Source organism: Erigeron canadensis, chromosome 6 (genome assembly GCF_010389155.1).
Source record: "Erigeron canadensis isolate Cc75 chromosome 6, C_canadensis_v1, whole genome shotgun sequence".
Lineage (NCBI taxonomy): Eukaryota > Viridiplantae > Streptophyta > Magnoliopsida > Asterales > Asteraceae > Erigeron > Erigeron canadensis.
The window spans coordinates 19,352,007-19,364,205 of record NC_057766.1 but is presented as its reverse complement, the minus strand read 5'-3'; the positions used below and the strand labels follow the sequence as shown (position 1 = coordinate 19,364,205).

Below are 12,199 nucleotides of genomic sequence, written 5' to 3'. Positions count from 1 at the left end.
ACAAGCCATTGACGTGTATGTTTATCTAAGATGCAATGTTAAACTCTAACAAACGATTAATTTGAATATTGATAAGAAGATACTAAGAGGGTGTTTAGGAATGCGTTTTGAAGTGATTATCTGATTATTACGTTCGTAAAACGCAAATAATCTAAAAAAGTGTTTGTGTGAAAAAGTGATTATCTGTTATGAAAAAGCAGTTTTGAAAACACATTATTTATTTTGAAAACACAAAATCTGTTTTGTAATCACAATAACCCCTATGCTAAAAATGGGCTTTTGTTACATCTCGAGTCTCGACATATCAAAGCTACTCGTATATTTAAAATCACAATGACAATATTAACCTTGTAGCTTTGACAGTCTCTGGCTTCATTAATACAACATTTTTCTGTTAGCAATCTCTAATGGTTTTTTAAGAACATTATCAGCAGTCTAAACCCAGAGATCAAGGGTGTTTTACTAAACCTGCTATGCGGGGCTCCGAGGGAGTTTACTCCAAGGTCTCGAGTTCGAGCCTTGGTAGGTTCTCCTCAACGGTATTTTCCAATTAAGGAGATGGTATGATGAGAAAGGCTATTTAAGATCCGCTTAGTGCAGGACCCTTTCGTTGTGCGATTAACACACATCGTCTGAGGTAAAATTTACTTGTAGAAAAAAATAAAAATCAGCAGTCTAAATTATGAAAATAACAAAGTTTCAAATCCATCAATTTCAAACATTTAAACATGTTTTTTTCTTTTCTTAATTAAAAAAAATCTTGTTATAAACTGTAAAATTATTTAATTAATCCCCACCATTTTCATGTTTTCCTACCCTCCAAAAACCAAACTAACAGCACAACTTCCATCAAGATACCATACCCACCCTTTTTCTTGTTAACAAAAACACTTAAAAATATACAAAATCACATACACACACCAATAGTGAAAAAACACACACAAATGGCCACTTCAATTCTCCTTTCAAGTTCCTTTTCTTGCACCCCTCAATTTCCCAAAACACCAAAATTCATCTTTCCCATATCCAAACTCAACAACACAATAACACCCATTAACAATTCTATAAATAGAAAGTTTTTAAAGACCGACCAATTGTTGCCCACCAACTGTTTGAGGAAATGCCGCAAAGTATTTGTTTTAGGAGAATCAGATACAAGTGTTTCAAAAGATGTTTTGGTTGGTGAGGATTCGGCGAATTTCGATTTAGCTAAGCAAAAGATTACTTCTTGGATATATTTTACTGGGGTTTTGGGGGTTGTGCTTTTTATTCTTGATGTTGTTTGGATTGATAATAATACTGGATTTGGTAAAGCTTTTATTGATTCTGTTTCTACTCTTTCTGATAGCCCTGAGGTTAGATTTTTTTCCGTATCTTGTTCAATTTTCGATATAGTATAAATATTGAATGTATTAGACTATTAGTATATTTCAGTTGTGATATAATTGAAGATCGAATTTCTGCATATTTTTGTGATAAGAATGCAAATTTCAACACAATTACGCACTTTGTCTTAAGTGGGACTAGCACTAACAAACTCATGGTTAATGGGTCATCATGATAAGCTAGGCCAATGGCCCTTTGGTTAATGGTTGGCATGTGGTAACTGGTAACCATAATCCAGCCGAATTCGGGAGTTAAAATGATGCTTGTTTTTGTGGAATTTGACATACAGTAAAAATTCTTAAATATGATGTCTATGTAGTACCTGAGATGTAAGGTTAGGGCTTGTTAACTTCGGCAAGGCGAATTAAATTTTTGAGTCATGTAATTATTAAGTATCAAAATAATGGAATTAAACATAGAAAGTCCTTAGAGCCCGAATATGCAATCTTGATAATTTATGGATTCAATTTTGGGCTGTATGAAGAACCTAGGAAGGACTGAGTTGTAAGATTATGTGTTATGCTTGATTATGAAGTATTAACTAACTCTGTATTATTATATTTCTAGTGTATAACTTATAGGAGGTAGAAAAGTACTTTGATTGATTTGTCTTTGAATTTTGTGGTTTTCTTTCCGCTTGATTCATATATTTGTCTGCGGACTTAATTCTATTTTTTTATGCAGGTCGTAATGTTCCTCCTTACCCTTATTTTTGCCTTTGTACATAGTGGCCTGGCCAGTCTCAGAGACCCCGGTGAAAAACTGATTGGAGAGCGTGCTTTCCGTGTGTTATTTGCTGGAACATCCCTTCCTCTTGCCGTCAGTACAATTGTGAGTTTCATTGTTATGCATATGTTGTGATTTATAAATAAGGGATGACTCTCTGCACTTGTTCACTTTTCAATTTTACTCCCTTTCTGTATGTTTTTACATGTTCTGGAGTGTAACAGCACTTGTAAATAGTTGAATCCTGCCTGTGTACCCTGCTGTTATGTTATGCCATTGAGCTTTCTCATGATATTCTGACTGGTATGACTAATTCAGATATAGTTAAACTTATAGGTCTAGACCAATTTGGTGGGGGCATGATAAAGTTTTGGTTTTTTTAAACTTTTAGGTCTAACTGGTATGAGTTGAAGTTTTCTTAGATGCTTACAACTTATTACACTTATTACCTTTCTTTAGTCAATAAAGTTATATCACAGTAGCATTGTACGTATGTAGTTGTTGTAATTTTTATTACTACATAAACTATTTATAAAATTCAAAGAAAAGGGACAAAAGTGTATATGGGTGAATGCACCTGATCGTTACTAATAATTTACACATTTTGACCTGTTACCCAATCTGATCACCCCATTTCCACCTCTAATTCTACAATCCCAATCTGATCGTTGTAATTTTTATTACTACATCTACTAGTTATAATATTCAAAGAAAAGGGACAAAAGTGTATATGGGTGAATGCACCTGATTCTTACTAAAATTTACACATTTTGAGTTTTTGCTGACCACCCCATTTCCACCTCTAATTGAACAATTCTCACAATCCCAGGTAAATAATAGTACTTCTTTCTTAAAAGTAATTGCAGAATAAATCAGTGTACTAGTCTTAACTAGTGTTTGATTATCAGTTACCATAATATGTGTTACTTGTGTTAATCAGGATCAGCCATGGGAAAAAAAGATTTTTGATTAAAAAGTTTGCCAGATTGCCAACTTATGTAGGAATAGGGTATATCAAGCTGTGATTAATTCACTTTAACTTTTGCTAAAACTCGGTTGATTACTGTTTTTCAGCATTGTTTATTGCTAATGCCTTCAATGTGATTATTTAAATTATGTTAACTGACAATCAACAACTTGTGATTCAGGTGTATTTCATCAATCATAGATACGATGGTGTTCAGTTATGGCAGCTACAAAGTGAACCTTGGTTACATCATCTATTGTGGGTCACTAATTTTATATCCTTTTTCTTTCTTTATCCATCAACCTTTAATCTATTAGAGGTAGCCGCTGTTGATAAGCCTAAGATGCATCTCTGGGAAAGTGGGATCATGAGAATCACCAGGCATCCACAGGTACTAGTTATTTTGGAAATAATATATTTGTAATTTGACACGCGTAATGTTCACTAAGTGTTATAAGTTCTGAGCAAAAGTTGTTCTGGAAACCAGCCAGTTACAATATGTACACGAAATTGTCCATTACCCAACGTCTCCAAATCTCGACAAACTAGTTTTTTCACCTTTCTTGATGGGCTTTTTTGTGTTCCTTTTTCAGTTGGCAGGACAGGTGATGTGGTGTCTCGCTCACACCATTTGGATTGGCAACTCTGTAGCTGTAGCAGCATCAGTTGGGCTAATCGGGCATCATCTGTTTGGTGCATGGAATGGTGATAGGAGGTTAAGAATCAGATATGGTGAAGCTTTTGACATTGTCAAGAGTCGAACAAGTATCATCCCATTTGCAGCTATAGTAGATGGGCGTCAGAAGCTGCCAAAAGATTACTATAAAGAGTTCTTAAGGTTACCATATGTAGTCATTACCGGATTAACTCTAGGAGCTTACTTTGCGCACCCGCTAATGCAGGCTGCTAGTTTTAGGCTCCATTGGTGATTTGGACTTTAAATCTTTGTACGAAATACCAATATATAGTCTGGGTGACACACACGATCAATATCAACATGTATAGCCAGCTTTGTCAGCTTTTTGGCGTCTCCATACAACAAACAGTTACAAAAATCTATCATCATACACACCAGCTTAGCTTTAACCAAGTAAGCTGTAAGTTGAAAAACAATGACCTTTGTTTTTTTAGAAATAGAATTAGGCTAGCTATATGTTATGTATTATGTCATTGCATATTGATTATGATTGTGTTTGTTATATGTATCATAATTATATTCATTTTGAGGTGCTTAATAATTTATATATGAAAGAGTACATTATGTGTCACATTGTCCTTAAATTAGAATCATGTGATCTAATGAAAAGCTTAAATATTTTTATGGGGAAAATTATACTGTTAAGACAAAAATATAAAAATAAAAATAGGGATCCCAAAAGTTAGATAATACAATTAATAATTTGTATAAAAATTCCAAATGGTGGAAGCGATTCATGAGGTTGCTGTTTATCTTCATAGGTTTCATAACCTAGATCTCTTTGAGCAAGGGTAATTATTATTAATATCATTCTGGCCTTAAAAAATATACGATTTTAAACAATTATGTTTAATGATATATCAAGATTATTTCAGATTTAGAAAAAAAATTTAACTGAGAAATTCATACTAGATGCGTGTAAATGGAACTTGAATGTTGGAATTAATCTTCAAGTTTGAAATATTTGTCACCTATCCCGGAACGAGACTCTTTACTTTTGGGTAGAGATATGACTGCCGACATCCCACTTCCACTATGCCCGGCTAATGAATCGATTGAGTATTGTTGTCGGCATTTGTCCTAAAGTTTAGTGCTATAAGCTCATAGGCTATTTTGAAATCATTATACCAATTTGATATAGGAGTTAGTATCTCTCTTTAGCTACCTAATTGACATCGAAAAAGGGATGTCTATAGAAGCATTAATTTTTGTTGTATATATGTATATAGGAAGTATCAGATCAAGATATCCATGAGATGGGAAGACAGTGAATTCACATCATCACCTGGTTCCCCTTCAAGAGTTGTTCAATATAAAGGTACTTTGTCATTTATTTCCTTGTGCACATTTTTTCGCGTATTTTCTGCTAAAAGCCTATAAGCGGAATATCTTACTAATTGAGCTCAACGTTTATTGTTGAGAGTTTCGTATATGTTTCTGCTGTTTGTATATCACGATGTACGAGCTTATTGTCAGAAAAGAAGACAAAGAGCTAACACGGTCTTACATTGTCTACTTCAGCATCTGAACTCGGTTACAATGATATTTTGGGGTCTTGGAGGATTGATGATATTGATAATAGTTTCTTATCACAGCCTTTTCGTATTCGATATGCAAGGCAGGATATTTTTCTCTGTGTCATGATTTCTTTCAACTTATCTCTTGGTAAATATAAGGTCTCTTTCTTTCCTTTCTCTTGTTGCGCACAATATTCTCTCTATTGTTAATAAAATCTAAATCCTAATTCTTCAGGGTCCAATCACATCTCCTATAATTCTGAAGTTTGAACTTTTGTTTGCATCTATCATTGCGACTCGGTAAGTAAAACACCATCCATATTACAGAGTTTCCTTGTGTAACATTTCCAATCTGGATATCGAATATGCATTTTTTAACTTGAAAAGGGACGATTTTTAGGTCCAATTTGCAGGTGTCTTGGGATGCAGGCCCTGCAGCAGTCCATGAATTTCGGATCCCACCTATGGCTCTTCTAGGACTGCATACATATTGCCCCGTTTATTTTGATGCTTTTCACTCTGTACTTGTTGATACAAGCGTCCACATCAGCTTGTTGAAAGGTTGTTCTTGTTCCATGAAAACACCGAGGTTTGTTGCAAACATAATGCCTTCCATCAAAATCCCTCATGCGGTGTTGTTTTTGAGTGCTTTCAACTTATTGCTCAACATTAGAGATCTTTATGAAATTAATCTGCAAGACTAATCCTTTTGTGTTTTATCTTAGCCATCCTCATGGCCATGAAGAAACTGCCGATGTGAAATATAATAAGGCTATTCAAGTATGCATTTATATATTGCTATATATCTCTGTCCAGTTGCTTTTGTGTATTCATCTTCAGATTGTCATCATCAATATTACTTGTTACGTATTTATTTTTTGTTGCAGGTCATATTTGTGAAGGCTTTTTTAACTAGTCATGCAATTCTACTTGAAGAGCTGAAAAATCTTAGTAAAATATTTGATCAAACAATTGATTTGACCGGGCTTGACGAGAAAAAACTCTTACCCAGTTCTATACCTGCCACTGCTGAACCTTCTGAAGTGCCAGACAAGACACGAAATGATCTTAAGGTGATTCATCAAAGAGATTTTCTTGAGTAGACTCATATATCTTTTGTTTCACTTTTGTTTAATCTCCTATTTTCTTTAACAGGAACGTAACAGTATCATTGGTTACCATACTGATTATCTTTACTCCCTACAAACGGATGAACTTTCCCGTCTATTAGATTTTCTTGGAGATCAGATTCTTTACTTATGGAAGACATATTTGAACTGTCATAGGTTTTTCTTTCTTTTGTATAGCTCTTATATTATTATTATTCTTTTGACCCTAATTAGGCGTCCTCTCTAATTGTGATGTATGCTAGTTATAGGTGGCAATATCAGTGGGTCAGGCATGATTTGTAATGGGTCAAAATGGCTATAGTTTAACAAACAGGTAAGGTTATTGGCCGAGACAAAGTGAGTTGGTTGGGTTGACCCACAAAGACCTTAATTGCTTATCTTGATTAAGAATTTTATGAAGATTAAAAAAATCAAAAAAGAAAAAATAACACAAGAAGGTAACAATTTGACCAAATTTCTCATTTCAGGTAATCAACTTTTATTCGGTTAATTAATTAATTTATGACATTTGATCTTTATAATGAAATATAAATCATATTGACCCATTTATAAATTTTTTACTATTATTATGTTTCTTTAATATGAATTTTTTATTTTCTTGTATTTTTATATCTGATCTGTTACTTCTTACTAAGGGATAATAAAGAAAGAATCTTGGAGCAATTGCATGATGTTTGGAATAACGACCGTAGAACTGAATGGTCAATATGGATCATATCTTCAAAGGTTGAGACGCATCGCTACTATGACTCCAACAATGGTCTTCTTGGGCAAGTCCATGCTCGTCAAAGGATTACACACGATGTAATTTCATAACTATCCGAACTTGCTTTATGGGCTAACTGCACATAACTATATCCATGCTATCATGTTTTTTGGTTGCATGTATCTGACTTCTTATCTTTTCTGATGTGGCGACTTATATGGTTGTCACACCAACCAAAAACAATTCATAGTATTGGTTACTTGGTGAAATGGTCACCTGATAGATACAATAGTAAGAGTTAAATGTTTACTACTCACTTGGAGTACACTGCGTACAATAATAATTCATGAAAAGTTGCATACATTTCCATGCACTTAGGCTACCACTTTGCCCTTGTGCAGTTATGCTTTTATATCATTGAGTACCAAGATCTTTAAGCATGTAAAATAAGCTTGATTATAAATTAGAGCAAATTTCATAACAAGTTAACCAGCTCGGGTCAAACTTGTATGTAAGGTTACCAACATACCTAAATGTTTGTTAATTCTTGACTTCAGATATCCGATTTTCAAAAACTTCGATAAGAATGTAATATAACACAGGTTACCTGGTCAAAATGATAACCTGGCATTTATAATTTGAAACCCAAATTAATCATGTTGAATTTTATTGTTTTGCCTTCAAACCAGTTAACCTGGAAGGTTTAAGTCATCTATTTAAAATTGTAAAAAAAGTTGCTATCCGGAATAGAATTTTGACAAAGGTTGCTTACCTTTGTATGCATTTCTTACAAAAGTCATCCCAATTTATTCCTTTTTAGGCGATGAACAATTTCAGGTTGTTCAACAAACTGACCATTCGTACCTTTCTTCTAACTTTTTTGTTTTGTATTTTTGGTAGGCGGTTGTAACAAATATTATTCACTACGTTTTTACAGCCTGCAGAGGCAGCAGCAAAGCGTGCTGAGCTTCACCGTTGCAGTATTGCACAAATGAAGGCAGGATAGTGTTATTAGATGCTTCAAGTTTCATCTTTTCTTATGTGAAACATTAATCTACATAGTTTATATGCAGATGAACAGTCGTTCTATTCAGGACCTTCAAGTTTTTGGAGATCCATCACATGCACCTATTATTATCATAGAACGTGTTGTCATTGCATCATTGCGTTCAGCTAGAGGAGACTCATACCTTCGAAGCATGGATGTGAAAGATACAGATGGTGCACTTCCAAATATTGGTTTACCCTTAACTGGAAATCAAGAAAACGGCCGCGTTCTGAAAATTGTTGTGTTTGTCCACGGTTTTCTGGCATGTCATGCTCGGCTATAGATTATAAATTATTATATATTTATACTGGCGTAAAAATGTAACCTAAGAGTTAATTGTTCTTGAAATGAACAAATGAGCAGGGACATCATCTGGACTTACGACTTATGCGAAATCAATGGCTTTTGATGGATCCAAAAATGGAGTTTTTGATGTCAGAAGTTAATGAAGAGAACACAACTGGGGATTTCAGTGATATGGGATTAAGACTGGCTAAAGAAGTGGTTTGTTTTATTGAAAAGAAAATGGATAAAGCTTCGAGGTACGGTACCTTAAAAGACGTTAAGCTCAGTTTTGTGGGTCACTCCATAGGAAATGTCATTATAAGATCAGCATTAGCAGGTACATCTATGTAAACTGTTACGTTTCCTTAAGCAATCACAATTATTCTTGAAAAAAATGCTTTTTATCGTCTAATCAATTGCAGAGAGCACTATGGAACCATACCATAGATTCCTCCATACATATGTTTCTCTTTCGGGTCCACATTTAGGATATCTCTACAGTTCAAACTCACTTTTCAATTCCGGAGTATGGCTGTTAAAGAAGCTTAAAAATACACCCTGCATTCATCAGCTGACTTTCTCTGATGATTATGATTTAGAAAATACTTTCTTCTACAAACTTTGCAAGGTATCATGTATTGCTTATGAATGGAAAACTCATTAAGTGGAGCTTGAAATTTATACCCATTTACTTATTAATGGGTAATTCTGCTAAAGATTTGAAAGTTATTCACCCCTATTTTTAGTACACACAAGTATACAACAGTAAACAGTTGTTCATTTTATTCAGAGATATCAATTACTACTGATAATGTTTTTGTAATCATTTTTATTCTGAACTTGTAATCATAATTAGCACATTAATAAGAATGGAAACATAAGTGTTTCCAGGTTAACGCAACTGATATGACCCATTTTAAACCATGTCAGTCTGGACTCATTTGACCGAACTCGTCTGACTCATCCATCTAGCCACTTTAAGTTATAAGGGTTGAAGTCACCTTTTAATGCTCAAAATGGTCCGCATTCCTGTCGTTTACAGTTTTAACCATGTATCATTCGATTTTAGATGTTAAATTTCCAAATAAACCATTGAAGTTCTTATATCTTTTCATTTACTGTCAGAAAAAGACGCTGGAAAGTTTTAAGAATATAATCCTGCTATCGTCACCCCAGGTATACATTTCTAGTTTCATGACTTGATCTTAGACAAATTGAAGAACAATATCTTTAAACAATCAATCATAAAGTTTGCATAAATACATTTGATTGTTAATGATTTATGACAACATTAGTGTCTCAAAACTTCCGTCTTGCAGGATGGCTATGTACCTTATCACTCAGCCCGAATCGAAATGTGCCAAGCATCTTCACAAGACTACTCAAAGAGGGGTCAAGTCTTTCTTGAGATGCTTAAGAATTGCTTGGAACAGATACATGCTCCATCCTCGGAGCAACGGACATTTATGCGTTGTGATGTCAACTTTGATGTCTCGTTGCAGGGTCGAAACTTGAACACTATAATTGGACGAGCTGCTCATATAGAGTTCTTGGAAACCAACACTTTTGTAAAGTTTATTATGTGGTCATTTCCAGAATTCTTTTGCTGAAAACCATTTTTGAGTAACTTTTTCGGCATTATGAAGTTAAGAAACTAATCCTAAAACCCGATAATAAGTATACTTTGAAGCTAGTTTAATCATAGGTATCTATGTTGTGACTTAGATGAGTATTCATTCGGTATGTTTTAAGATGCCCCAAAGGATCATGTACTTTATGGTCATGCAAATATATGTATGTGTAATATGTTAGATATAAACCGATGCGTCAAATTTGAAAACTACGAAAACTAATAATCTTAACAATCTTAGGGTCCTTTAGAGTTTCACAACTAACCCCAAAACCTAAAATAGTTTCGTACGGCTCAAAAACAACATTAGGCACAGGAACTGAGGAACATCAACAAATTTTCTTATCTAAGGATTCCATATAACAGCCATAAAACTTGTTAGGTCTTTGTAAACAGAACCATAGAAACAGATTAAGCCGTGGGAGGAACCCAGTATTGTTGAACCTTCAAAGTTGTTAACAGTTTGGGGCAAAATGGTACTAGGAATATGGTGTTGGAGAAAAGTATCATTGTCATCATCAGCAATAGAAACATATCCAGGAAGTACCTTATTAGCAGACGGTGAGGCTGCGATTGGATGACGCAGTAATCGGAACCAAATTCGGGACCGTTGATGAGTGATTTCCATTGTTTTGAAACGGACCTGAATCTAAGCAATGGTCTTATAGGTACCCTTTTGATTATTTCAACTTGTAATTCCAAAGGAATGTACATTTTGGATCAACTTGAACTTTGAGGGTTTTTTAAAAATTTTCTTTATTTTTATACTAGATTATACCTGTCCGATAGACGGGAACATCATAAATATTACTAACTACTTATGTATATGATTTTATTAAATGATAAATCAAATCATATGAAGGATCATGGTAAATATAATAAAAGATAACTAAAGCTAATTTGATGATGAGGTTTGAATGAAACTCGATGATGAAATTCACCAAACTTATTTTCTATTATTGTACCGTACAAGACTTTAATGGATGTTTGATAATGGTTAAATATTGATGGTTTAAAATAGGTTGGAGAGATATACATAAACTGATTAAACAATAATCTATAATATAACTAAAAGAGCAGGTTGGAGGTATACTTGACACCCTAATCCCTCTCTTTGATGTAAAAGCTCCATCCTAATTAATCATTAATTTTTTAATATTCTTTTAATAATTAAATGTAAGTAGGCCGACCTATTATTATTATAAAAAATTCTTTTATCCTTAAAAGTTTCCAAAAAATTTATCTATATATATACAACTTAAAAACAACCCTCACATATTAATAAGAAGATCGAGAAGGAGAATAAAATGAAAGGAGTAAAAACCCTTTTCGCTGCATGTCAAACAAATTTACTAACGTACTTCTGGTGCAACTTCAAATAACATTCTGCCAGAAAGGTAATTTGAATAACAATTGCATGAGTACGTTTTCTTTATATTGATTAATTAACATTAGTATGTTTGTGAGCTACGTTTTCTTTTTTTTTTTTTTTTCCAATGATGGGATTAACCCAGTTGTTAAAGACTTTTTGTTTTTTTAGTACAACTAAGGTTCAAATTTTTTGATGGGATACTTAAAATTACTTAAGATATTTGATTGTAAAGCGCTGTTGAAAGTTTTTTTTTTTCTCAAATTTACTAAATAGTTGAATAAGAAAAAGCATAAATATTTTATAACTTAATAGTATTTAATGTTGGCCTGTTGGGTTCATCATGTTACTTATTACACAAAAGATTGGTGTTAAAAGTTTTTTTTTTTTCAATTTAATTATAAATCGTTTAGTTTTCCAAAATGCCCATATATCAATTCTATATTTATCTATAAACACTCTTTCTCTCCCCTCAAATCTCAACCATTCTTTTTTTATATCTCTTCTCCATAAATCATTTTTTCCTCTAATTCATTCAAAAAACTTTATCTCAAAAACCGTACATCGATAAATTATAAAAATTATATGGGTGTTTCTAAAATTTAATGCTCTTTCATTAGAGATGTCATTCGATATATTTTCGACGATTTTTTAAATCCGAGGGCGGAGTCCGTGCGGTTAAGGCATTTGGCTATCATACTCTATGATCTATCACCCCACCATCTCACTGCCGCAACG

General features: G+C 33.5%; 2 protein-coding genes across 2 annotated transcripts; both read left to right on the top strand.

Annotated features, from left to right (window-relative positions):
- The first annotated feature begins 879 nt into the window (after positions 1-879).
- LOC122603563 (15-cis-zeta-carotene isomerase, chloroplastic) lies at positions 880-4,096 on the top strand. The gene is made up of 4 exons (XM_043776295.1): positions 880-1,355; positions 2,071-2,217; positions 3,261-3,470; positions 3,673-4,096. Exons 1-4 carry the CDS (start codon positions 945-947, stop codon positions 4,006-4,008), a joined length of 1,104 nt encoding a protein of 367 aa, XP_043632230.1. The 5' UTR covers positions 880-944; the 3' UTR covers positions 4,009-4,096.
- A 400-nt stretch (positions 4,097-4,496) lies between these two features.
- LOC122604412 lies at positions 4,497-10,166 on the top strand. Its single transcript, XM_043777307.1, has 15 exons — positions 4,497-4,567; positions 5,006-5,094; positions 5,298-5,452; positions 5,529-5,593; positions 5,694-5,882; positions 6,019-6,073; positions 6,181-6,366; positions 6,449-6,579; positions 7,014-7,227; positions 8,067-8,126; positions 8,203-8,439; positions 8,541-8,799; positions 8,885-9,090; positions 9,588-9,638; positions 9,782-10,166. The coding sequence occupies exons 1-15, from the start codon at positions 4,497-4,499 to the stop codon at positions 10,070-10,072; spliced, it is 2,259 nt and encodes a 752-aa protein (XP_043633242.1). The 3' UTR covers positions 10,073-10,166.
- The last annotated feature ends 2,033 nt before the right edge of the window (positions 10,167-12,199 follow it).

Bases quoted from the DNA above. Each gene is read 5' to 3' on its own strand.
- LOC122603563 (XM_043776295.1), top strand. From the start codon at position 945: ATGGCCACTTCAATTCTCCTTTCAAGTTCCTTTTCTTGCACCCCTCAA. The intron at 2,218-3,260 runs GTGAGTTTCATT...CTTGTGATTCAG, and splicing joins CTCTTGCCGTCAGTACAATT to GTGTATTTCATCAATCATAG. The intron at 3,471-3,672 runs GTACTAGTTATT...TTCCTTTTTCAG, and splicing joins GAATCACCAGGCATCCACAG to TTGGCAGGACAGGTGATGTG.
- LOC122604412 (XM_043777307.1), top strand. From the start codon at position 4,497: ATGGTGGAAGCGATTCATGAGGTTGCTGTTTATCTTCATAGGTTTCAT. The intron at 4,568-5,005 runs GTAATTATTATT...ATATGTATATAG, and splicing joins CTAGATCTCTTTGAGCAAGG to GAAGTATCAGATCAAGATAT. The intron at 6,580-7,013 runs GTTTTTCTTTCT...AATATGAATTTT, and splicing joins ACATATTTGAACTGTCATAG to TTATTTTCTTGTATTTTTAT.